This window comes from Pseudonaja textilis, chromosome Z, assembly GCF_049901715.1.
Source record: "Pseudonaja textilis isolate UNSWEBS1 chromosome Z, rPseTex1.2, whole genome shotgun sequence".
NCBI classification, from domain to species: Eukaryota; Metazoa; Chordata; class Lepidosauria; order Squamata; family Elapidae; genus Pseudonaja; species Pseudonaja textilis.
In genome coordinates this window covers 92,600,701-92,626,147 of record NC_142008.1, presented here as the reverse complement: position 1 = coordinate 92,626,147, position 25,447 = coordinate 92,600,701, and the positions used below count along the sequence as shown (strand labels likewise).

Sequence of the window (25,447 nt, the reverse complement as noted above, 5' to 3'; positions counted from 1 at the left end):
TGGGAAGGGGTTCAGTTATTGCTAAAAAATATGGTGGGTTTTGGTATTCTATCAGGTTTTAAGATTAATAATAAAAAACAAAGATGTTGGTAAAAATATGAAGTTATAAGATCAGAAAATCTAATAAAAAAGTAGTCTTAAAATTGAGAAAAGTGTTTTGGGTGTTACTTGACTAATATTAAGTAATTGTCCACTTGAGTTCTAGTACAGGGGTAATCAACCTTTTGGATCTCAGGGACCACCAAACTCATAATTTTAAATCCCATGGGAAAATCCCAAAAAATGTTTGCAGGAAAATTCCCTACCCTGTTCTCCTACCGATCGATCATTCTTTATTTGGGATCGCAGGAGATCGTCTCCAGCTCCATCTTCAGGAGGAGACAGAGACTTTTGGCTTCATGCAAGGAAAGCAGCAGAAGTCTTTCTTTCTTTTCCCCATACTCCACCAGAAATGAGTCTTTACCGGCACAGCCTCTTGGAGGAGGATGACTTGCAGGGCCCCAAAGACTCATTTCTGGCGGAAATTGGGGGAAAGAAAGACTTTTGCTGCTTTCCTTGCATGCAGCCAAAAGCAGAAGAAGAAAGATGTGAAAAGAAGCAGCCTGGTGGCCAGGCAATATGCATAGGGCAAGTTCCCTCCTACCCACCTGCCCTCACTACCTTGTGTTGTTCACAATGCAAGTGATGCAAGTCTTGTGTTCCTGAAAGCCATGTGGGCAGCGCAGCCTTGTGTTCCTGCGCAGCCTGGATTTGGGGGGTGCTTTGGGGGTGACATTTCTCTGCGGACCACCAAAATTTTCTCGTGGACCACCAGTGGTCCCTGGCCCACTGGTTGGTGATCGCTGTTCTAGTAGACAATCACTTAAATATGAGCAGCAGTGTGATATAATTGATAGACTCAAGATCATTTGAAGTGTCAATACCATTTTATAATGCCCTGGTAAAACCACACTTGGAATACTGCATGCAGTTTTGGTCACAATAATGTAAAAAAAAATGTTGAGACTCTAGAAAGAGTGCAGGGAAGAGCAACAAAGATGATTATGGGACTGGAGGCTAAAATATAAAGAACAGCTGCTGGAATACAGTATGCCTAGTTTAATGAAAAGAAGGGTTGGTGGGGTGACATGATAGCAATGTTCCAATATCTAAGGACTGCTACAAAGAAAAAGGGGTCAAGCTATTCTCCAAAGCACCTGAAGGCAGGACAAGAAGCAATGGATGGAAACTAATCAAGAAGAGAAACAACCTAGAACTAAGGAGGCATTTCATGACAGTTACAACAGTTCATTGGTGGAGCTATTTGCCTCCAGAAGTTGTGGCTGCTCCAACACTGAAACTTTAAAGAAAAGATTGGACAACCACTTGTCTGAAGTGATATACAGCTTCCTGCCTGAGCAGGGAATTGGACAAGAACTTCCAACTCTGTTATTCTGTTAGAAGTAAGGAGAAATTTTCTCACAATGGGAACAAGTAATCAGTGCTTGTTTCCTGGAGTTGTGGGTTTGCCATCAGTGGAGATTTCAAAAATAGACAAGAAAATCCTTTGACTGGAATGATACAAGGTCTCTTGCCTTAAGCAGGGGGGTGGACTAGAAGACCCCCAAGGCCCCTTTCAGCCCTATGATTCTATGTTCTACCTATGTTCTAATATGAATTGTATGCCTAGTGTACATTGGAGTTGGATGGCCATAATAAATTTAAATAATAAATCCTACATGCACACTTTTGGTCATTTGTTTTGCTATTAGAACCTTAGGGCTTTGTTTCTATTATTGTTATTTGTCTTTATTAAATTTGCTGATTGATTTTTTTTCTTTCTAAAAAGGTCAGTATATATTGGTCTGACATTTAACTATTTATTAGTCTTTTTTTTTAATCTGTCATTTTTCCTTTCCATGCATTATTTTGATTGGAGGTTTGCACTGAAAGAAACAATCACAAACTTTAATTAATTAATTAATTAATCAAAATAAACTTCAAAGAGATGGTAAAACTCTCTTTGGAACGCAGGTGTACCTGTGAATGTTGGGGTGAGAGGCTTCCATGGCTGAAAGTTCATTTTCTTGCTAAGCAGCGAAGATTTTTTTAATGCAGGAATAATGAAATCCCTTATTTCAAAAGGTGAAAGCTCACAGACATTCTGTCCCAGTGAGAACCAGCTAGATTGGTACTCATCATTATTGGGCTCCGGGTGGTGTGATGAGTACGAACAACAATCAGTACCAAACAAACTTTTCTCATAAGAAATAATGCAGTGACCCACCAGGCAGCCAACAATGATGAGTTCCAACGTGCATTGAGTACAAAACAAGTGATGAGCACCAGGATGTTCATATCAAAATTCACTGAGTACCAAATTCAATGAGTTTCAAAGTAATTGAGTACAAGATACCACTGTACTTGGCTGTTCAGCATGCAGAATGGATATCTAATTCTTCCGTAACTTAACGTACTTCTTACTGTTGGCCTACTCCTTTCCTATCAAGTACAGTAGGCAATACATATCTAACATCATGTAAGCCTATGTTTCTCAACCTCAGCAACTTTAAAAAGTGTGATCTTCAACTCTCAGAATTCTCCAGACAGCATGAAAATGAGAAACCCTAATGTAAGGGAAAACAGATTAAGAAGCCTAGGTTTTAGATATTGATGCCACTGCATGCATTTTATAGTGATACTGCCATGGTGGAAGAGGATTCCAAAGAAAATATTTCCAGGCACAAAAGCAAAAAAAAAAAAAGGAATACTAATATTATTAGGAACTACCTAAAATTAGTTATGGGTCAGCTGTGACAGTGGTTCGAGTTTAGAGAGTTTTTATATTTACTTGGGAACTGCTACACATAGAAACAGTAGGTCCGAGAATGTATTATGTCATTTGTCACCAGAGTGCTATCCCATATACATTTTTCTTAGCTATCTGAAATCCAGATACCTGCATAGGTACATGCATCGCATGTGTAGCTTGCTCTCTGCTTTGGCAGGTAAGGGTCAATGCCTCTGTGCATTCCATAGGGAAGCCCTGAAAATATGCAAATGTCCAAAACTTAATCTTGATCCTATTTATTATTTATTGGCCCAGTCATGGCACTCACCTCCGCATATGAGGCAGATGGCGCTGAGGAGTCCTGTTTCAGCATCGTCCATCTCAAGTGGCAGCAGCTGGTTGGCAAAGGCAAAGACCAGGTCTGTGAGGGGTCCAAAGCCTGCATTATGCATCTGAGTGCGGTTGAGGGTCAGGCCATCAGAAAAGGTCATAGTGTCCTGCTCTGGTGTGTAGCGTGTGCATATCCGAAGGATCTGTGATGGAAAGTATGTTAGAGGTATGCATCGCAGTTGTTCCCCATCATTTCTACGTTCTACCTGTAACATTCAGTGTGTAATATATTACTGCAATATTCAGCTGCAGGACTTGTACTATTGTTAGACTGAGTACGTCATCTGTTTGGGTGGCAGATCTCTGAGAAGACACAATCGCTACCTTTCAAACAATCCTCTTAACATCCTGGCCACTCTGTTCTGCTGGACATTGTTATGTATGACCCAATACCTGTCCTGAGCTCTTAAATTAATTTATTACTGTAAGTATGATGAACAGCACTTTTTGTTTCTTCCTAGCGTTTTCTCACAAGTGCAGGGTCTGCTTTTTTTTTTAATCAACCAAGTATTGATCCACTGGTTATGAGAAGAGTGATTGGCCCAAAGCTACCCCGCCATCTTTTCATGCCTAAGGCAGGTTATAACTCAATGTCCTCATTCTTCCTAACCTAACGCCTTGCCCACTAGACCAAATTGGTTCTCCCAATAATGTTTATATATGTAAGAAATGGGGATAGGGGACCACCATAGCTTTCTCCTTCAGCCTTGGGCTGATCCTGTGAAAGTATGGCTACAGTGCTAATTAATTCCTACTGCTCCATAATTCTATATATTTCCTCATTTTGCTTAATTGCTGAGCTTTGCTTGAAAAGGAAAAGGTCCCATTTACTTACCAAGATGTCGAGGCAGGCTGCTTTGAGGAGTGTGATCTGGTCAGCAATTGTGAGTGTGGTAAAGCCTGGCAATTGCTTGGCAAATTCAACTGTCTTGATGATGCACTTTGTGGACAATTCACTGAATTTGTCCCACAGATCAATGTCAAGAGATATCCGTTGATCTGAGCTGTTGTTCTATTGGAGACAGGGCAAAAGAAAAGGAGTTGCATTTTACAGAATAAGAATGGCTGGATTTGTTTTACAGCAGTAAACCCATATGCCTGAATCCAGAATTTGATACTAGCTTATGAGTAATATAGTTATTTGTGTGACATGAGAAAGGCAATACTTTCTTTTCATGATTTCCTGAGTTTATTTTGTAACTACACCAGTGCCAGATAAACACAGTTAAAAGGGAGAAAAAGCAGACAAGGAATTGGCTAAACAAGACACAATTATATTGCTTATCTAAAAAATTGACTTGAATTTGTTCAATGATTTAGGCCTATAATAAATCAGGGCTTAACATGATCTATTAAAGTGGAAATTTTAAAAAAATGTTTCCCAGGTCCTTTCTGGTGGTCCAGATATTTTGTCTCCTCATGGAATAAACAGCTTTATTCCATGAGTAGATAATCAATCAATCAGTTCTGAGCTGCCTATTCTCCCCTTCAAAATTGTTCCCCCCAAAAGCTTCCTGTAGTCGTCTTCTGGCTATATCATAACTAATTCTTACATATTAAATAAATTAAGTTTATATGGGAATAGTTAAGCCAAGTCTACCAACAGAAATGACAACCTCTGCTTTTACTTTCAAAAAACGTATGTTGAATCTCATCTTTAGTACATTCTATACAACCAAATGAACGGACAAGGTGATTTTTCATCTTTACTGTTAAAGATTTTTTTAATGTAGAAAATTGCCTAATGAAACCAAGAAAGCTATATAGACCATTTAGTCTAAACAGTAACATATTTTTTTATTTAGAGGATTGCTTATCTCTCCATTCAGAACATCTAAGACTTTGAATCCTGAATCATCTATTATTTTACAAATTTCTCTAAGGGGCTATAAAGGGTTGAGTGACAAGTGGTACCAATTCATCTGGAGTTTGGGAAAAGTTGTCCTGCTGAGCTTTCCCCACCCAGTCTTCTTTAGCCCTTATCTTGGCTGTCACTCACTGTGGTGTATTTCCCCAACTGGCAGAGGGCAGGGAAGGTCTCCTGGTGAGCCTTGCGCACTTTCTCGATGAGTTCCTCCACCTCAGGTGTAATGATGTAGCTCTCTGAACATTCCTGCTTTGGAGCATCTTTTTTCTTCTTGTTCCTATCATTCCGGACAGCTACAAAAGAAAGCAAAGGGACAACAAACAATTAAAAGCTTCAATGAGCAGGCAGCATCCATTCCTCAGGCAGATTTATAAAAATGATAGCAATAGCAATAAATACTTAAGACTTATACACCGCTTCACAGTGCTTTTTACAGCCCTCTCTAAGTGGTTTACAGCCCTCACCATATTGAGAGTCCCCAACAATCTGCATTCTCATTTTACTGACCTCGGCAGGATGTAAGGTTGAGTCAACCATGAACCTGGTGAGATTCAAACTGCCAAATTGCTGGCAATCAGTAGTCAGTAGAATTAGCCTGCAATACTTGCATTCCAACCACCACACCACTGATTATGATGATACAGTTAATATAACATATAACAGGGATTTCTGGAATCAGATAATCAATTCTGAAAACAGAGTTAGTGGCACTAGCAATAAGTGGTTAGGAGATTTGGCAAAAGGAAGCCATGTCCTGCTTTTCTGCAAATGGTAGCAATACAGCTAATGCAACTTTATTTTTCCTTTTCAAAAAATATACAAACTTCTCACCTTGGTTTTGGTTGCTGATCATTTGGGAATCTCATTCCACCTCCCCGCCTTCATTTTTATTACACAGTCAACGATCCTCAAAAATTACTAATTTTTATTAATGGCACTTCCTATCCAAAATGTACCTGATTTAATTTACACCTCAAAAATAAAGAGATGCCAAAAGATAGTTTCCCAACCTGGTACTCTCCAGATGGAATAAAAACTTTTCTTCTCAACAATACCGGTCATATTGGCTGGAAATTATGGAAGTTGTAAACTACTCAGTACCAAGTCAGGTGTCAAGCACAGAAACTCAGGAAACTGACAGTTCAAATGAATATATAGTTTCTTATATGCTTAAACTCCCTACAAGAATCTGACCTACTAATGGTCAAAGCAAATCGGCAGCAGGTAAGATTCAATAGAATTCAAGATATTATCCAGATAGTTGGGAATATTTAAACACTGACTGAAAAAGAAAAGAAAACTGTATTCCTGAAAGAGTACAGAGAAAAGGCAAAGAGAAGGAAGAACAACCAAGTTGCTGAGTTAGGAAGAACTAAATGGGAATGCAAGTTGATAGAAAGCAGTAGGGGTCAGAGGACAAAAGAAGCTATGTGGCATTTGCAAGAAGGTGCTGAAATGGAGATTTAAAATATGCATTTAAAAGGGAATGTTGAAAGGAGAAAAAGTCCCAGGCCAATTGTGCATTCCTAGAATCTGAATACTAGTTAAGTAGAAAATTGGAAAAAATTTCCCATATTGTGTAGAAGCAAGTTTAGTAAAGGAAGGATAGAACAAAATGGAATATATTTATACGTCAGAAGGAATTTCACCCAGAGAGAAAAAAGTAATGGATTTTTTTTTAATCGCCATCTTCTCTGGAAGAAAGAATCAGACTTGGAAGCACAAGACAAAAGCATGCAGCAAATATTCCCTAGGACTGTTGGTTCCCAAGAATTTAAATATCATTGTTAAGAGGGCTGCAGCCATCAAAAATAGTAAAAGACTGCTTTGTTCACCTCTTGTGAGTTACCTAAATATTTCCAATCTACTAACAACAATTCTTCTTAGTCCCAAACCAATACATACTGCCATGATGTGCTCCAAGTAACATTAAACACAAGTTACTAGTGAAACATTATGTTAAACGGGAAATAAAACTATTTGTTGCATATTATTCCAAACTAAGAATATAAGCAAATAATCCATCCAATCCACCAAAGTATTCTATTTATAAATCAATAATTTGTGTCTTTTATTATAAGTTTCAATGCCCTAGAAGAAGTGGAGAAAACAAAAATGTGATTTTATGATACCTATGCATGCCAAATATGCTCGAATGAAAGCTGAGGCAATAAAAAAGAAATCTCAAAGATAAATATAATCTTATACAGTTCTGAGAGATTCCTTATTCCCATATTTTTTTGAATTATTCTGATTCCTTATTCAATTCCAAATTGCCAGAGCAGCACTTGAAAAACAATAACAATTACCACATTGATCATAAAAAATAAAACAAGAACTAAAATATATAAATTTAATAACAATCTAAGTGTGCCTTCAAACTATTAACATAAAAGTCAGCAAACATCATTAAAAGCATTCTAATGAATGCTGAAATTTTAAGAAGCCATTGAAATGTTAAATAAGCCTTCAGTAGATAAAGGTATTCCAGGATGTGAGCACTACCTGATAGAATGTACACCTTATGCTTCTGGATTCAAGCACAATTAATAGCTCCATTTTCCAGAGGAGATCAAAGGGATCCAGGAGGAATAACTGGAAGGAGGCCTTTCCAAAGTATACAGGTTACAGAATTCAGCCTAGAAGCAGCTCAATACCCAATGCCAGAATATGAGATTGCTGTCCAGTGTGCATACCAGGAGACACGACTCAGCACTCAAGATTAAAAGCAGCAACTGTCAAGCCTTCTTCCAAAGTCTTCCCCACATACTACAGCAGGGGTGTCAAACTCATGATGAGTTTGACACCCCTGCTGTAGTATGTGTGGAAGATTGTCAGATGACATATCACAACTTTTTCCCCTTTGCTAAACCAAGCATGGGCGTGGCCAGCGCATGACGTATCCGGCCCACGGGCCACGAGTTTGACACACGTGCCAAAGCACACAGTAACAAAAGGACTAAGGAAATATTTCTATTAATTTATACAAACCAAAGAGACCTTTAGTTTGATAGAATTCTCTCCTCACAGTTATCCTAGAAGGGAAATCTATAAAATCCCACATACTGCCCCTGTGATATGGGTACCATAGAAACTACAGTTCCTTTCTTCTGTATTGTCAGTTCTACAGGGACATTCACCACTAACTGATTATCCCTCTTTCCTTTAAATTTATGGGGCACCCTGATAATGTTTATCTGTTAAACAACTGCAATAAATTTATCTCTCTAAAGTAGGGAAATACTGCTATATTATGTGTAAGCTTTGCCCACAAATAACTGCAATAGTTGTTGTTCTGGGGGAAGTTGAGATAGTCATTTTACTGAATGTTCCTTTTTTGATCAATGACCAAAATAAAGTTTCTGTCTGTCAGAAAGAAGTTATTACTTCCAGTCCATTATAGTTACATGATAATTCAGCAGTAAAGGAAGGAAGGAAGGAAGGAAGGAAGGAAGGAAGGAAGGAAGGAAGGAAGGAAGGAAGGAAGGAAGGATCAATCAAAGGAACTATCTTAATTAGGAAAACATGGATCAACAACCTTCCAATCTAAGCTGTCCTGCTCTCATAATTTTTGCCTTGTCTGTTGTGGTCTTCTCATAAGTTTTCATACTTCATCTTTTTCTTTCTCTCTATTAATGCTTCCTAAGACCTATTTCAGCCTGCCATTTTACACACTTTACTAACTATCCACTACTTGTTCACTAACCTAACAAGAACTTTCTTTAGACCATTTTCAGTGTGAGTTGTTTAAGAATGAGCTAACTAAGCTAACCGATTTTTAGTTTGCGTGACTGATTATTAATTAGATATATTATTCCATACTTTTAACTTAAATCAAATAACCTACTAGAAACTTTAAAATAAGTGAAGCTTCAAGTTCCAATAAACAAAGGAATTTCAGGCAGCAGCTCCTAAAATAATGGAAATTAATCTACAGAAAACAAAACTAAGTATAGTAATGTTGGCTGTAAAAACAATAAGCAGGTGTATCAGATTTGAGGCACTGTTTTGTTTTTGCATGCTGGATTTATAGAAGCATTACAAAGCCTTGTTCGTTATTGTCATTTTCTGTTTGGGGTATTTTTATAAAAATCCATATGAGAATATCCTGGTGGAGGAAGCAAAACAATTCTTTTCAAACAGCAAGGATTCTTGATTTTTATTTTCTAGGAAAAAGAATCTTCCTTTAAATTAATACAAGTGGTGAGGGAATGCCAGATGTGTCTTTCTCTTTGAGTAGGCTGGTACATATCACTGTCCTGCCTGATGGAGGAGGGGGCGGGGGGGGGATAATTCGGAAATCAGTCATGTCTGCCTGGCAAATTCAATAAAGCACAGACCAGACAGCCAGTTAGGGAGGGGGGGGGGCGATGCATCCATCATCACATAGAGGTTGTGGGTTAAGAAAAAGCAGCTGGCATGAGGAAAAGTGAAGAACACCAAAAGAAATGAGTAAGGGAGGGATTCAAAAGCACATTGTGGGATGTATGGATGTGTATGTACAGGCGCACATCTTGAAGTCTTGATTAAAGTGGTCCACATTTTTGATTCCTGGCCTCTCTCTACCACACTGTATTTTTTTCCCTACCAGAAATTTCTCCCTTCTCCCCACAATGCCTAGGAGAAAGATGGAGGATGCCATTTTCTCACTGAGACCTCAGAAAGTATTGGTTATAATGGAATCCTTAGTCTCCCTATTGCCACACGCTTCATCAGCAGGTAGCATGCCCTATTTGTTAAAATTTGGGGAATAAAACCAAAAAACCCCAAAACTTCTCATCCCCTCTTTTTCTACCCTCTGTGGCAGACATACTTAGTTCTTGGAAATATACAGTCACTCTCCTGGATTCCATATTGTTAGCAAGCTAAAAAGAATATAAAGTACACTCTGCCCACATTTCTTTTTTCATCATCCTCTTTTCCTCACATTTGAATGAACAGGGAAAAAGAAACAATAGGATTTGGGATGCCCCAAATTAACCATTGATTCTCTACACATTTGAGACATTTCTTTTCATTCCATGGATTTATCAGTCCAACCCTTGCAAACTGGGGTTCTGTCCCCCACCCATTACAGTCGGGAGTCATGACAACTAAGCACTGCAGACGCCAGGAGGGTCCTGTCTGCGTCATTTATCTCTGACATCATCAATCATGGTTGCCCGGGAAACACCCTCAAAATTAGAACAAAGCAGAGGGGTAAGCCCCCTGCACCAGGCCTTTGGGAGAAAACTAGAAAAATTCCCAGGTTTCTTTTTCTTTTAGATAGAAAGAGAATGCTATTTGACAAAATATGCTAATGTCAACTTTCGGAAGAGTAGCTCAGTTAAGAAACAGTCACAGAAAAAAAGAGTCATCCATTTCTCCCACCTAACATACAATTTTGTTTAAAAAAAAAATTAGAACCAGCAAATCAGTCTTTTTTCTAGCTGACGCTCTCTGGTTTTATTCAGATTGTTCCCTTGATGTGGAATTGCAAGTTGGGAATTATGGGAATTAAGACTTTAGCTCCTCTAGATAATATCAGATGGAATTAATTTTTGTTGTAACATTGCACATTGAATAATATTTATTTCCATAATGAATGACAACAAGAAATCTGTTTTTTTCGTATACTTAGATGACCTGCCTCCCTCATCTTAATTTTTGTTCTCTCTATACTACAGAATCAGCAATTGTCTCATCTTTCTTTTCTACCCACCTCAACTTCTCCCTTTCTGTCAGTTCGTTTCCTTCTTTCCTTCTAGGACCATTGAAACTCTCACCTTCAGAATTCTATATAGCTGAGGATTTTATACAGCATTTTGATTTGAATTATAATTTGAAAATGCCTTAGCAAACTGGCTTTTAATTTTCAATGGATAACTGAGATTTATGTCTGGGTCTTCATATGGATGGACATTTGAAATTTGCTATGGTATCAAAATATTAATGGTCAACAATTTAGCCACCTCATCTTTCTTTTCTTCACCACTCACTCACATTCTTTGGACATGCCAACTTCAAAGCACTTCTGTAGGCGGCAGTACTGACAGCGGTTCCGGGTCACTTTGTTGATGATACAGTTCTTGTCCCGATGACAGGTATATACCATGTTCTTTTGGATACTACGACGGAAAAAGCCCTATAGGGTTCAGAAAAGAAAAAAATGGCATGAACAAATCAACTCTTTCTTTTCTATGGTGTGGAAACATATGACTTGGCTTCTTCACTTTGCTGTAGTATCCTTGCTCCTTTGAGAGCAAGTATAGCATTTAAAAAAAAAATCACAATGTCTCCAATTCAGAATTAACCAAAACTTTTGTGCTAGGCTTTAGACAATTATCATGTCACTTGCTACTAGCCTTTCTGGGCAGATTTAGCTAATGGTATAAAAAATGTTACAGTTCAACCATTTCAAAAATTGGGTATAATGTTTTGAGATCTTAGGTATTAAAATCAATAATGGTATGTATAAATTATCTATCATGTTCATCAATGTGTTCAGTACAGCATAATATTTGTTAATTCATTCATTCAATTATGTGGCCTCCCATCTCAAATTAACCCTAGTGGCTAGCAGGAGTAAAAAAATTTATACAACAAAAATCAGCAATAAAAATGCAAAATAAACAGCCAGGATAAAAACAAAACAAAAAAGAACTGTATATTTGCTTTCATTTGTGGAAAAAAAAACCCTATCAATATAAATACAATGAAAATAATATGAGGTCCTTGTATTATCTATCATCCAAAACCTGCTCAGATAATGGCAAAGTTATATGACCTCAGATTACATGTTGTGTCTATAGTTTTTTCATTGTCCAAATAGTACATGACATATATTTTTCTCAATAATCCTTACAAAATAGATCAATACTTTTATCTCATATTGCAGATCAAAATAAATACTAAAAAGTCAGTAGCAGACATACCTAATTCTTCTCTACTTCAACATTATATGATAATAGTCATAGGTCCTGACCCACCTTAGATCTGTTACAGAATTAACTGGAATTAAACTTATAGAGAGATAATTTAGAAAGATATAATGTCTGAGTGTTCATATTATGTAAGATTTTCTCTCACACACCCAGACTATCTTCTTACAGAGTAAAATCTTCTTATATATAGTGTGCTGAGAATCAATTTAGTCTTCTGTTCTGTCTTCCAAAAAATTGTGGAATTTAAATAGGAATGCCGTTAATCCTCAATCCTCAATTCAGTGGAGAAAAACTGCAGTTTAATCAGTAACAACTTCACCCCAAATGAATAAGCCTAGTAGATCTTCATGATTTTTAAGCACATTTTAAATACAGGATATGTATACATAAAAGGCCGTTTGCCACTTACAGACATATAATAGACATTCTCTTGCCCTACCAGTCCATTAAATCTCTCAATCTCTCTCTCTTTCTCTCTCCCTCCCTCCTTCTCCTCTCTCTCTCTCTCTCTCTCTCTCTCTTTCTGTATACATATAAACATACATACTTATATACATATATACCAGAAGTGGTTCACCCAGCTACCTTTGTGTCTAAAATGGGACTACAACTTATGATCTCCTAGTTATAACATGATGCCTTAGCCCCTAGACCAAACTGGATCTCTAACTATATGAAAATAGGGCTTCATGTATGTTACTTGCAAAAATAACCCACCTAACTTGGGACACACAGATTTCATACTCAAAACAATGCAAGAAATTAAAGATTTTAACAAGGGAAAAACAGAGGAGGAAGGGGAGAGGAGAACTGGAAAATATTTTATTATTTTAAATTACTTAATAATTTTATTTAATTAAATTTATTTAATTAAAATTAATTTAACAATGCGTTCTCTTAGAAACCAAAAGCCCACACATGTACAAACCAATTTCTAAAGGTAATCTTACAATTTTAATCTGACTTTGAAACAAAAAAATAGTAGAGAAATAGCTTTTATTTTTAACAAAAGAGGGCTCTTATTGCACCTGACCAGTGCACTTAAAGCAGAAGCCACTTGATATGGAAAGGGAAGGAGGAGGAGATGGTAAACACAGAAGCAGCCAGACTGCTGCTCAGGAACCCAGGGGAATGAATCCCTTAATGAGATTAAGGGACTTGGGGTGGAGAGGAGAAAACCCTTTCTTTTGTGTCAGAGGCATATAGAGTTCTCTGTTAATGAGCTGGAGGGAAAGATCAGCTGATTGGGCCATGTCTCTCTCCTCAGTCTGATCTCTGACAGCTTAACTCACAAAGTCATGGTGATGGTCTAATGCAAGTGGGAGCATATGCTGAACAGGTAATGCACAGCAGTTCGTCTTTTTTACATACTGGACTGTGGAGTACATTTAAAAATAATAAATAACATATCATGAATGGAACAGAGAAGAAATAAATAACTGGTAGCCTCTATTGCAATTCCAATCAGCCCCAACCAATCAAGCAAATGGTTATATATAATGGGAGTTGTAACCAAAATATCAAAGGACATCAAAGTGGGAAAGATTGGCACAATATACAACATATAATAATAATATAATATAAGTATACACACACACACACACATATACATATACTCTGGAGCTCTGTTATCGGCTGCAGAGACTTTCCCTGAAGGTCCTCTGATGGCGAAACGGAGGCCAGGGGCAATGCGTGCATCAACCTTGACCTCGTTTCTCAGATGCAGAGGTCTTTCCAGAAGGCCATAGATAGCAAAACAAAGCCAGGAGGCACCACACACGTTAATCCAGAACCCGTTTCTCAGCTGTAGAGATCTTTTCTGAAAGCCTCTAACAGTGAAACAGAGGCTGGGGCGACATGCGCAAGCAGTGGCAAGTGGCCGCAGAAGAAGTGGGCTGGCAAGGCAAGGTAAGTGTCAGGGTGTACGAGGCCTGGTAAGTAGGATAGCTCCATCACTTCCATCCCCACCTCAGTTTAATTTTTACCCATGTGGCTCAGTCCTCCCAATGCATCCTGGAGTGGGTGGGGTCTTAACTAGGGCTTATTTATTAATTGGGCACACATGTAAAAGCCAAGCTAGGGTTTACTTTCAGGGTAGTTCATGTTTTCAGGGGGACACGGGCATATATATACGCCGTTCTACATACGCTCACACATGCCTTCATCTCAGAGCCAACAAAGCATAAAACTCAGCATTTCCTAGAGAAGTAGATGGATTGGGAGCTTGGCATTACTCTCAAATCTTCCCAGCTCTGTAAAAAAAAAAAAAGTTCTACTCCTCCACATTCTTAAAGTCACAGGACATGGGCAAAACTCATGATGACAGTTGCCAGATGATGACTGGACACTTCATCAAACACTCTTGAAGCCCTCTGAAATAGTTGGAAAAGAAAATGTCCCTTTTGGGCCAGAAAAAACATCAGCTAGTCATAGCTGATACTAGAAACTATGTTCTAACATTTTTTACTTTCTCTAAATCTCAGTGCTTGCATTAGGATTCTGCATTCCACAATTCTTCTTTGGAACCTGTATATTTGAGTGACCCTTATTCTCTTTAGCTTTCCTGCTGTAGATATGCCTCCATCTATTTTCACTCTCACCTTGCATCCTTCACAGGCGCTAACACCATAGTGGTAGCCAGATGACTTATCCTGACACACAAAGCAGGGTTTGTAGATTCGGGGCAGTGGGGGTGGTGAAGGAGGACTGGGTACAATCTCTTCTGAGCTGGTACTTTGTGTTTCAATGGCTACAGAAAAAGAGAGAAAAAAAACACATGAAAGTACTGGTGACGTTTCAAATCTATCTGGAACCTACATGTGAGTTACTTAATCAATTCTTTAGTTACGCTACTTTTGAGCCAAATGTCCATGGCATTGCTTGATTTTCCAGTGCTTGATATGAAATGATGCTGTTAAAAGGATTTGGTTTAATATATTCTAGAGAAAAAAAGATGAAAGATTGGTTCATAGAGTCTACCTTGCTTTCTCATTCACATGTACACAGAGGTTAATGCTCTTGATGTGGAATGTGATGCTGAACTCTTGCAAAATGGACATAAATGAGGAAGAACTCTGCAAGAACTTATGCTCTTAAAATGCTTGCATACCGGAAATGCTTACTCTATCTACCTTATCATATCATCATTTTAGATTAAAAAAAAAAAACTCCCAACATTTCTGTTGAAGAATATTGGCATGAATGAAAAGAGGAAGATACATTTATAAAATTATCTACAATAACAAACTGATTGCTTGCTGTCTTTGTAATTGAAATGGGCCCTTTGCTTCCACTATGGACTTTCAGAAAGGAATATGGAAATGGAGAAGGGGAAATATTCTGCAAAGCCTGGAAAGGTTGCTGATCAAAGACAGTCTCGATATAAACACCAGTTAGCTTCTTGGGCCCACCACTTTGTGGTTTTAACAACATCATTTAAGAGTGAACCATCTCACCATGTTCTGCTGGGGAATGCTTTCCAGTAACTTCTATTTTGGCCAAACAGATTTTGCAACCTAAAAGCTTTTATCATAGCAGATACTTCACAAGGAAAATGGAAAAGGAATGCAGTAGCCCAGTGAGTAAGAAAAAGCCCCAATTCTGTAAACCTGAAGGCCTGAAAGTTTTGAAAGCCACCCCCAGCATGCTTTCTTCAAGGGAGGGATGGCATCTCTTCAAGATGCAATCTGACATTTTCAGGCCAGTGAAATAAAATCTGGAGTTAAGCCAGCCATAACCAGTCCCAGGTGCATTAAATCTTGGTGTTGCAGCTTAAGGTGGTGGAGGAGAGAAGGGGGGGGGGGGAGGAAGGCAAGCAGCAAAGCAATAATTAGGCTTCCCGGAGTTGAAAGCAAAAAGGGTTGGATTTGAATGAGGAATGATAAAACCATAATAAAAAAGTGTCCCAGAGCACAGACAGAGTGCTTTTTCCTTTCAGCAAAACAATAACTAATTCCATCTTCTTATTCGTGTTAATTTCCACTGAGTAATATACAGTATAAAAATAGGAAATCATCTACCCATCAAAGGACAAGAAAGGGGCAAAAATTTCAAGTTGTGCCACAAGAAGTATTTAATATTAGTTAGATATAGAAATAATTAATGGTAAGCAGACTTAAACCATAATTTCTACAGAAAAATGGAGAAATAGCTTCAGAATTAACAATAGTTTCATTTAACTGGGATAATGTGAGTAGGAAACTGGCTAATATCTCAGCTTCTAAAATAAAATGTTTTATTGAGTAACACGGGGAATGGGCAGCCAGGATTCTGAAAGGCCAGTCTTCAAAAGTAGACAAAGAAATAATTCCATCCATCAAAATTATATCAGTATAAAAACATGCAAGCTTCCAAGTTATACATAACTCATCAGCAGGCAAAATGAAAGAGGTACTTAAAGAAGTGAAGGAAAGGGCGATTGGGGCAATCAAGATAAAAGGATGGCATTTCTCAGCAAGGAAACTGAACTGGGCACTTGTTTTGGGATTGCAAGACCTTTTTATATATTTCAATTTGATGATTCTCCTGAACTCAGCCTTGGTTCATGCCTGTCAGGTATCAAACAGGGGCTGCAATATTTTTGTTCTGCTTTGGCTGGTAAGCTAGTGTTGTTTTATTTTTTAAGATATTAGCCTGAGATCTGGATTTAGATTCCCATTGGTCAGGAAGCTTGCTAGATGTTATCATTCAATCTCTCTGCTTCACCAATTTTCAAGGTTGTAGTGAGGATAGCCTGAATTTGTCAGAAGCCAGTCTAATTTGGCGTGTAAATCTTGGCCATGTTCAGGTTTGGATCAGTACAGTGAGGGCTGCTTTTGAATTACATTTGGAAAAGACAACCGATGCAAAATGCTGCTGCCTGGGTGGTATTGGAGATCTGTTACATGGAATATATTGCTTTACATTTTTGAATTTGGACTGCTTTGCAGTTTGTTTCCAATTTGAAAAAAAAAATCCTTTTTCATTTTTAAAACCATAATAAGTTGGGGTCAGTCCATCTGGATGATGTCTGATTTCCTTACAACGCTGCTGTCACGCTGAGATTATTGGCAGGACTTCCACAGTATAATGGGTGAAGGCCTCTGAGTGTTTACCCTTCCAAGATAATTTTTAGTCTTTTCTTCCATGTATCAAGGTGGACTATACTCCTCCAGGTTTCTATGCCGAATTGAATGTTGGCATACCCTCAGTTATTTTATTTAAGTGTTTTGCCATAAAAACAGTTTAAAGAGTAGCATCACTCTATTACTGTGTAACAAATCATTGGGTTTAAAATTAATGGTTTACCATTTATATTAATTTTCATGTATTTGGGTTGTTTAGCAGAACCCTAATGTAATACGTAAGGCAGCACAAAAGATAAGAATGGAATGTAATTGTATGTGGTTATATATCTTATCTAGAACCTGTTTGCACCACAGATCAACACCACTTCTAAGAAAAATTCTATCCAATGATACCTAGATTCACATGGAGACCATCCTCTAAATTTCCAGCAGGCTGTCTTCTATCTCCATGAAATGCATCAATCCTCCTGACACTCACATACATAAATAGGTTTATTGACATACCCTCCACTCTGGCACAGCCTATTTCAAAAGGCTTGATTCCCATGACTCCTGGTTGAAGAAATAGCTCTGACTCCACACACAAATAAGACAAGAAGATAAAACTTGCCTTCCTTAACAATCTGGGGAAAGGTGATTTAAGGTTGCGGGGGTGGGCAGAGAAAAGATTGGGGACAGTAACTTGAAGGTTGTACTACTGCACTGAAAAGCTGCAAGGGAAGAAGTCACATGAACTTGGCAAATCACAATGGCTGCTCCAGGCTTGCACGTGCACTGGGCAACAATAACAAAAAAGCATAGCCACCACATGTGTGAAGTGTTTGCTGCTCCCCCAGACATGAAAAGGTTAAGGCATTTGGCTGCACATCCACAGCTCCTTTCCTGTAGGATGTCTGCCGATGTTTTTCTTCAAGTTATAGTCCGGAGTAAACCAGTCAGACAGGATATTAAAAAGCCTGCCCCCACTCAGGGAGAACAGGCCTTCAGATGGGAAAGGCCTCCAGGCCAGTCCCCCAAGGATGGTTTTGATTACCTCCTTTTTAGCCAAAAAACAAGCAATCTCCTACACGTACATACGTACATGTGCGCATACACACACATATACAATTCACAGGGAAAGGAACCAGGATGTGAGCCCAGCAAACAAAAGAGCTGGCACATGCCAGGAGATTTGACATGAAAGGGGATGCATTGAATGGGGCCTCTACTCAGGAAGAGGCTCACAGCTGGGGAATGCACCCTGAGGATTTCCACCAACTTACAGCCCATAACATCCCCACCCTGACAGTGCAAAACACAAGGTTTCTCTGGACTAATCCCTCCCTCTGTTAACACACATAGGCGTGGCCCAGAGCCAACTGCAACGGAGACTAGAGGCACACAGCTGTGCCACAGAAAAGCAGTAAGGCAGACAGCTGTACAGCTGAGGCTTGATCCATTCCTAATTCTGGGCAGGATAATAATGGTCAACCAGGAGCAGAGTCAAGAAGGCCTGTCTGATCTGGACTCCCCAAACTATGACAATGAGTTAATTATAAGGTAAAAAGTTACTCTGCAGATTATCAGAACTCTGGCGTTATCAGAAATTCATTGCATACCTGTGGAACTTAAACTAAATATTAGCTATGCAGTCACAAAAGAAGACATCACTGCTTTAAAGAGTTGCAGACACAAATTAAGTTGAAGGACCTCTGGGAATTAAATCAGAAATGCTGCACAGCCTTACATTTTGGAGGATTCCAAAATGTGATTATGTCCCTCAGCCAATGTTGCATAATCCAGGAAAGGCTTTATTATATAATTCTGCTGAATAAATTTATTAAAGCTCAGAATTTCTTACACAGGAAAAGAACTATACAAGTTTGGGTTAGGAAAATTAGGGCTCTTATGTTAGGACAGTGCTGTGGCCTTCTGGAATGGGAAAACATGGATATTTGGGAAGTTGAGTCTCTGGTTTTGATTTTGAAAATAATTCAATCTAGAAAATAACCACGGAAGAAGATGACAAAGGTCCAATAAGTAAATTTTCTTTATCCTTATTTATATCTCTCAATCTATTGAAAGATGGATTCGTACTGGCCATGGTAGATGCGTAGATGCTCTCTCTATAAGTGGGGTAAAATACCATTGTGGAATTGTGATTGCGTGGCAGAAAAACAAACCATCCAACATATAGTGTCAGATTGTCAAAACAGAGCCTACAGCTGTAACAAATGAAGCAAAAACTATACCTGTAATCTAGACATATGTTCATAATATTTTATATTTCATATTTTGTATTCCTATCTTCTGTGTTTTTATCAAAATATGTGAATATGACATACCATAAATAAATAAATAAATCTTAATCCAGCTATAGATTTCTTTCTCTTTGAAGAACAACCCAAATGTCTTGAAGTACAAGAGCATATTCTGATTCAGTGACGGACTTTTAAGAGTTGCCATACATCAGGGAGTTAACAGTGGGCAGCTAAAAGTATGCGGAAACATCTAGATTTTCTGATTCTGCGACCCTCTTTTCTCCCTTTTCCTCATTCTTTGTCATCTGCATAAAAAAAATATTTAAGCTTCACAGACTTTTCATCATTGTTCTGAAGGTTGGTAAAATATAGGAGAATATAATCAATGCATTCTGAGGCATTTATGGTCAATGGTCAAGACATTGAGTGTATATAATTCAACATATTTTAAGTAAATCACATGTGAGCACTTCATTATATCTGAAGAAAAAAACAAGCTTGTGGATTTATACCTTCCTCTACTTGATTGTCTGCTTCTCTTTTTCTTTCTCTCTTAAATGTTCTAGATCTTAAGAAATTCTCTTGAATGCACACAGACAACACATGCCATACCTCGTTTCCCTTCTAATGTCTGCCATATCTTGCTTCTTTCTAACGTTTGCAATTTTGCCATATACATCAAAATTTTATAAACACTGATGTCACCAAATTAAACATGAAACAATGGATGGTGTACATTTATTTTTGAACTATAAGCTTATTAAGCTGATTTAGAGGACATGAACTTGGAGACAACCAGTGCTTCTTCTTACATAACTATGTTTTAAAGCAGTGTTTCTTCAAACTTTTTCTCTCAGGACTTCTACCCAATTTTAAACATGATGGAGGACTTCAAAGAGCTTTTGTTTACCGTATATACTCGAGTATAAGCCGAGTTTTTCAGCACATTTTTTGTGCTAAAAAAAACCCCTCGGCTTATACTCAAGTCAGATTCCCTCTGAAAAAAATGGTGTGGAGCTCCGGAGCTGGGCAGCTTCCTGCTTCCGTGTTTCCTTTGCAACTTGTAAGCATGGGGGTAATCGGAGCAGAAAAGTTCTTGCATGAGGATATAGTTTTTCTTTATTTAACTGTTTTTAGGAGGGGGGAAATCCCACCGTCATGTGAGAATGCTCAGACATGAAATCTATCCGCCTGAAAATAAGTGTGTGTGTGGGGGGGAAGACATAGGGAGAAGGCAAAAGCGACGCAAGATCCTTCAGCCTAGCTGCTTTCAGTCCGCTCTCGGGAGGAGGAGGGGAGGAGGAGGCCACCTCCTCCTCCCCTCCTCCTCCCGAGTGGACTGAAAGCAGCTAGAGCTGAGGAAACGAAGCCACTCGGCTCGCGTTGTTTTCTGCGATCTCAGAAAACAACGCGAGCCGCTGCCACCACCTCCTCCTCCCCCTCCTCCTCCCGAGCGGACTGAAAGCAGCTAGGGCTGAAGGATCTTCTGTCGCTTTTGCCTTCTCCCTATGTCTTCCCTCTGTTAAAATCCCCCCCACACACACACTTATTTTCAGGCGGATAGATTTCGTGTCTGAGCATTCTCACATGATGGTGGGTCTTTTCCCCCTAAAACAGTTAAATAAAGAAAAACAATATATCCTCATGCAATAACTTTTCTGCTTCCGATTACCCCCATGCTTACAAGTTGCAAAGGAAACACGGAAGCAGGAAGAGGCTGCCCAGATCCGGAGCTCCACACCATTTTTTTTCCAGAGGGAATGTCACTTGAGTATAAGCTGAGGTTTTTTTCAGCACAAAAATGTGCTGAAAACTCCGCTTATACTCAAGTCAATAAGTTTTCCCAGTTTTTTGAGGCAAAATTAGGTGCCTCAGCTTGTATTCGGGTCGACTTATACTCGAGTATATACGGTATATGGGTTGTACTTACTGATATTTATACTGTAATAAAAATTATATTATGCATTCATTGACACTATCATTTGTGACAATTGTTTGATTTTAATATTGTATTATTTTTCAACATAAGCTAGCAAATGGTTTTGAGGACCCCTGAGATAGTCTCAGGGATTTCAGGGGTCCAAAAATCACACTTTAAAAGCCATTGTTCTAAAGGTTAGTTCTAGCTCCACCAATCAATTTGGAAAAAATAAGTATTTTTCCAAATTTTCTTTCCATACTGAGCTTATCAATTTTACCAATCTTAGTATCATACCAAAAGCAATCTTGCAATCTTATTGTCTTAGCAAAAGATCCAACATCAACTCTAAAGTACTACTTTATTACCATTTTCTGGAGTCAATATTTTCAAGTAACACTACTTTTAAAAATATTTCTAGAAGTTTTGCCTCAGATTTTAAGAAACAGTAGCTGCCCAATCTACCTAACTTGGGATCTTAATTCTTCAAAATGGGGTAGTTGCCAAAAAGAAAAAGCTATTCAGCACCTTACAAACAGGCATTCGAAAAGGGAATGTATAATTCAGAATGGATTGTTTCCAGCACCCCCGCTGTTGTAGACAAAGACAAAAGACTTCGTAGTAGTAGCTGGAACAACGAGTGACTGTTCCCCTGGCCAAGAGAATGATTGTTGGGTTACCCAATTATGCCCATAGAGGAGCAAATTAACTGTTCCCTGACATGCCCTTACTGGGTTGATGCCCACCTCCTACCCAAAGGCAGAAAACAGAGTTTGCATTCTTTGACAAAAACTGCAGGTGGGGGAGAAGAGAAGTCCATGGCTTCTGGATTTTGCAGAGGAGGAGTGGAGCATCATACTCCCCATTCTATTTTCACAATCGTCCCTTTAAGTCACAGAATTTGAGGAGGGGAGAAATATCCCAAGGAAACTTTTCATGATCCTCTATTTTCATTGCAAAATAGGAAATGTTGCCAATGTATATCTGTAGAATCATATTTTAAAGTGTGAATTCTTTAGCCTTTGTGAACAAACATGTGCAAAGATTGCTCATCTTAGACTGGCAGCCCATCTTCTCTCTTTAGCCACATCCATCCAGCAGCATGTGCCACTAATTTTATGAAGTTACTTAAAGTAATGAATATGAATGAATAAAAAGAGGACTTCTGACCCTTATCCTTGAAGACTGATCCCACAAACTTACACCTAAAAACCAGGCTTTACTTCTAGAATGTAAGGCAGGTTTAGCATTGTCTCACATCTCTTGATAAAATTTGGAGAGCACACTCTAAAAAGCAGTTTAAAAACACAATCCAAAACTCTTTTGAACTTCTTAAACCTGTTTTATTTTTGATAACATTTACGCTCATTTTCCACACCTTATCCACTTAATTTCAACAAATGGGATAGGGATGGGAAGGGGAAGATGCCAGAAAAGTCATTCTGCTAAAAGAAAATTGTTAAGAAAATAATCAAAAAGGAGTGCAGACAAGATTAGTTTCCATTTGGCAGAAAAATGCCACCATTGCCTTTTGATAATCTAGCTAAACCAGAAGTCAAATGAGAGAACATCCAAAAGTCTTTCAGAGGGACAACCATCACTGCAAATGACATTATAGAAGTAATAGTCCACTTTTCCATCTCACAAATTTTATTTACCAATGGGCACTGGAAAGCACTGGAAAATTAAAAATGGAAAACCTTGCACAGTAAATGTATGTATTATCAACTTCAGTGTTCCAGAAAATGGAGCCACCTAGAAGATTCCTTAACTATGCAGAAAAGTGGCAAAGTTTTGTCAGTTATAAAACGCAGGATGAAGAATTTGCTCAGAACAACTGTTCTGTTAACTGAGAAATAAAGCAGGTATCAGGAGCTACTATATATATAGAATAAGACATTATCTTAGGCAAGTAGATTTTATAGATTAATAATATACTTTGTGGTAAAGTTCCCTCTGACTATCTTAACGAAGATGCCAAACAGATGATATTATTAGGTTGTCACAGTATTGTGAGAAAGATGAAAACATTTTTCTATCTGTAACCTATTCCAATGAAGTAAAGAAATAATACCTCCTGATTAATTCACCGAGAAAGATGGAGTTCATTTCCAAAGCTACTTGGAAGCCAGTAGCAGAGGAGGTATTAAAAACAGCAGTTAACTAAATATGGCTAAATTCAACATCATATTTGTCTGTGAAACATGGCTCAATGTATCTCTCCCTGACTCCATTACCACAGTAAGAGACTATCATGTTTACCGATCAGATCGTGAAATCCGTAGAGGAGGTGGTGTTGCTATCTTCTATAAAAAGTCCCTACATCTAAAAAACATCCAAGTTACCCAAGAGCTTGCTCTTCCTGAGACCATCGTCTTTGAACTGTCCTTAAATATCACATTTCGATTCTTACTATGTTACAGAGCCCTGGTTACGACATTGAACATGTAAACAAGCTAAATTCACTACTAACATTGGCAACATCCTGCCCACAAACTTTTCTCTTTCTTGGTGACTTCAAACTACCTCACATTAACAGGACCCTAAACAAATGTAAAACTGAACCCATACATGCAACCTTCTACAATGCTGTAACAAACCTGGGACTGGAAAAACTAGTAACCAACAATACTAGACTTAACAACTGCCTCGATCTCATCTTCTGCAATAGTTTGAATTCAATTTACGGAACACAAATTAAACAATCCTTTTCCAACAGTGACCACAGTATGACTGACTTTTGTCTCAACATACGTCCCACACAAAAATCAACACAACGATGTGATCTCCAATTATAACTTCAAAAAAGGCAACTATGATCTTATAGACAACGATCTCTCATCCCTTGATTGGCAATTTCTATTCAATGGATGCAATACTGTTGAATACCATTACAACATATTTTTACTTGAAGTCAAAAGAGTCATCAAACTATATGTACCAATAACAACTCCAAAAACCAGAAAAAACAGATTACCCATAACAATAAGGAAGCTTCAATCCAAAAAGAGATCACTTTGGAAGAAAAACAAATCTGGTTATGTTACCAACTTCAAAAGCCAATACAAAAATTTATGCCACCAGATAAAGACTGAATGCACCAATTATCACATTAAACAAGAGGAAAACCTTCTATGCACCAATTCCACCCACACTTTTTATAATTTCGTAAACAACAAACTAAAAGACTCAAGGTCCATCCCACCCCTAAAAGGATCTAATGGTAAAGACTGCAACGATGACACCATTAAGCCAACATCTTTAACACATTCTTTGGCTCAGTATTTGTAAACAGCAATGGATCATGCCCAGTATTTCCTAGTCGAACCACAGACAACTACAATGATCTAATACATATCGATTTTACAGTAGACAATGTTGAAAAAGCACTACGCAATCTAAAACCATCTCTATCTATTGGAACGGATGGAATATGTGCCTACTTCTTAAAAAAGGTATCCACTGCGATAGCTGAACCTCTAAGCATAATCTTCGAAAAATCTTTCAGGACCAGCTCCTTGCCAAAACCATAGTCACAAGCCACTGTCATCTCCATCTTCAAAATGGGAGACCCCAGCCTAGTTGAAAATTACAGAGCAATCTCTTTATGCTGAGTCACCTGTAAAGTCATGGAATCAATTATTAATCAATCCATTATCCTCCACTTAGAGACAAACAACCTACTCTCTAATAAACAATTTGGTTTCAGAAAAAAACTATCCTGCAATCTGCAACTCTTACACTGCAAAAACATATGGACTATACAACTCGATCAGGGCAAAGCAATAGACAAAATCTACATAGACTTCTGTAAAGCCTTTGATTCTGTGGTACACGACAAACTACTTCTAAAATTAAAATCTTATGGTATCTCTGGACACCTGCATAACTGGATAGAAGCATTCCTGTCAAACAGACAACAAATGGTCAAAATTGGGAGCGTCCTATCAAATTCTGTACCTGTCAACAGTAGTGTTCCCCAAGGCAATGTTCTAGGACCAACTTACCTGATACTCTACATAAATGACCTCTGTGATCATATTAAGAGCAACTGCGTTCTCTTTGCTAACAATGTAAAGATATTCAACACCACAGACAATACTGCTACCCTTCAAAAAGACCTTGACTATGTATCAGAATGGTCAAACAAATGGCAACTTCAAATCTCAACAAATAAATGCTCTGTCTTACATAGTGGCAAAAAAATCAGAAAATAAAATACAGGCTGAATAGTCAAAACCCTGTTGATGATCCAAACTCTGTCAAGGATCTC

General features: G+C 38.2%; 1 protein-coding gene across 7 annotated transcripts in view; it reads right to left on the bottom strand.

Annotated features, from left to right (window-relative positions):
• The window catches only part of RARA (retinoic acid receptor alpha), a 217,979-nt gene that overhangs the window by 18,126 nt on the left and 174,406 nt on the right, over positions 1-25,447 (bottom strand). For all 7 annotated transcript variants that reach the window (XM_087916889.1, XM_087916888.1, XM_087916890.1 and 4 more), the window contains 5 exons: positions 14,551-14,699; positions 11,010-11,151; positions 5,160-5,320; positions 3,996-4,172; positions 3,099-3,303 (listed from right to left, as the gene is read on the bottom strand). In XM_087916889.1, coding sequence (XP_087773015.1) covers positions 3,099-3,303; positions 3,996-4,172; positions 5,160-5,320; positions 11,010-11,151; positions 14,551-14,699 — 834 coding nt within the window. The remainder of the gene's footprint in view (positions 1-3,098; positions 3,304-3,995; positions 4,173-5,159; positions 5,321-11,009; positions 11,152-14,550; positions 14,700-25,447) is intronic.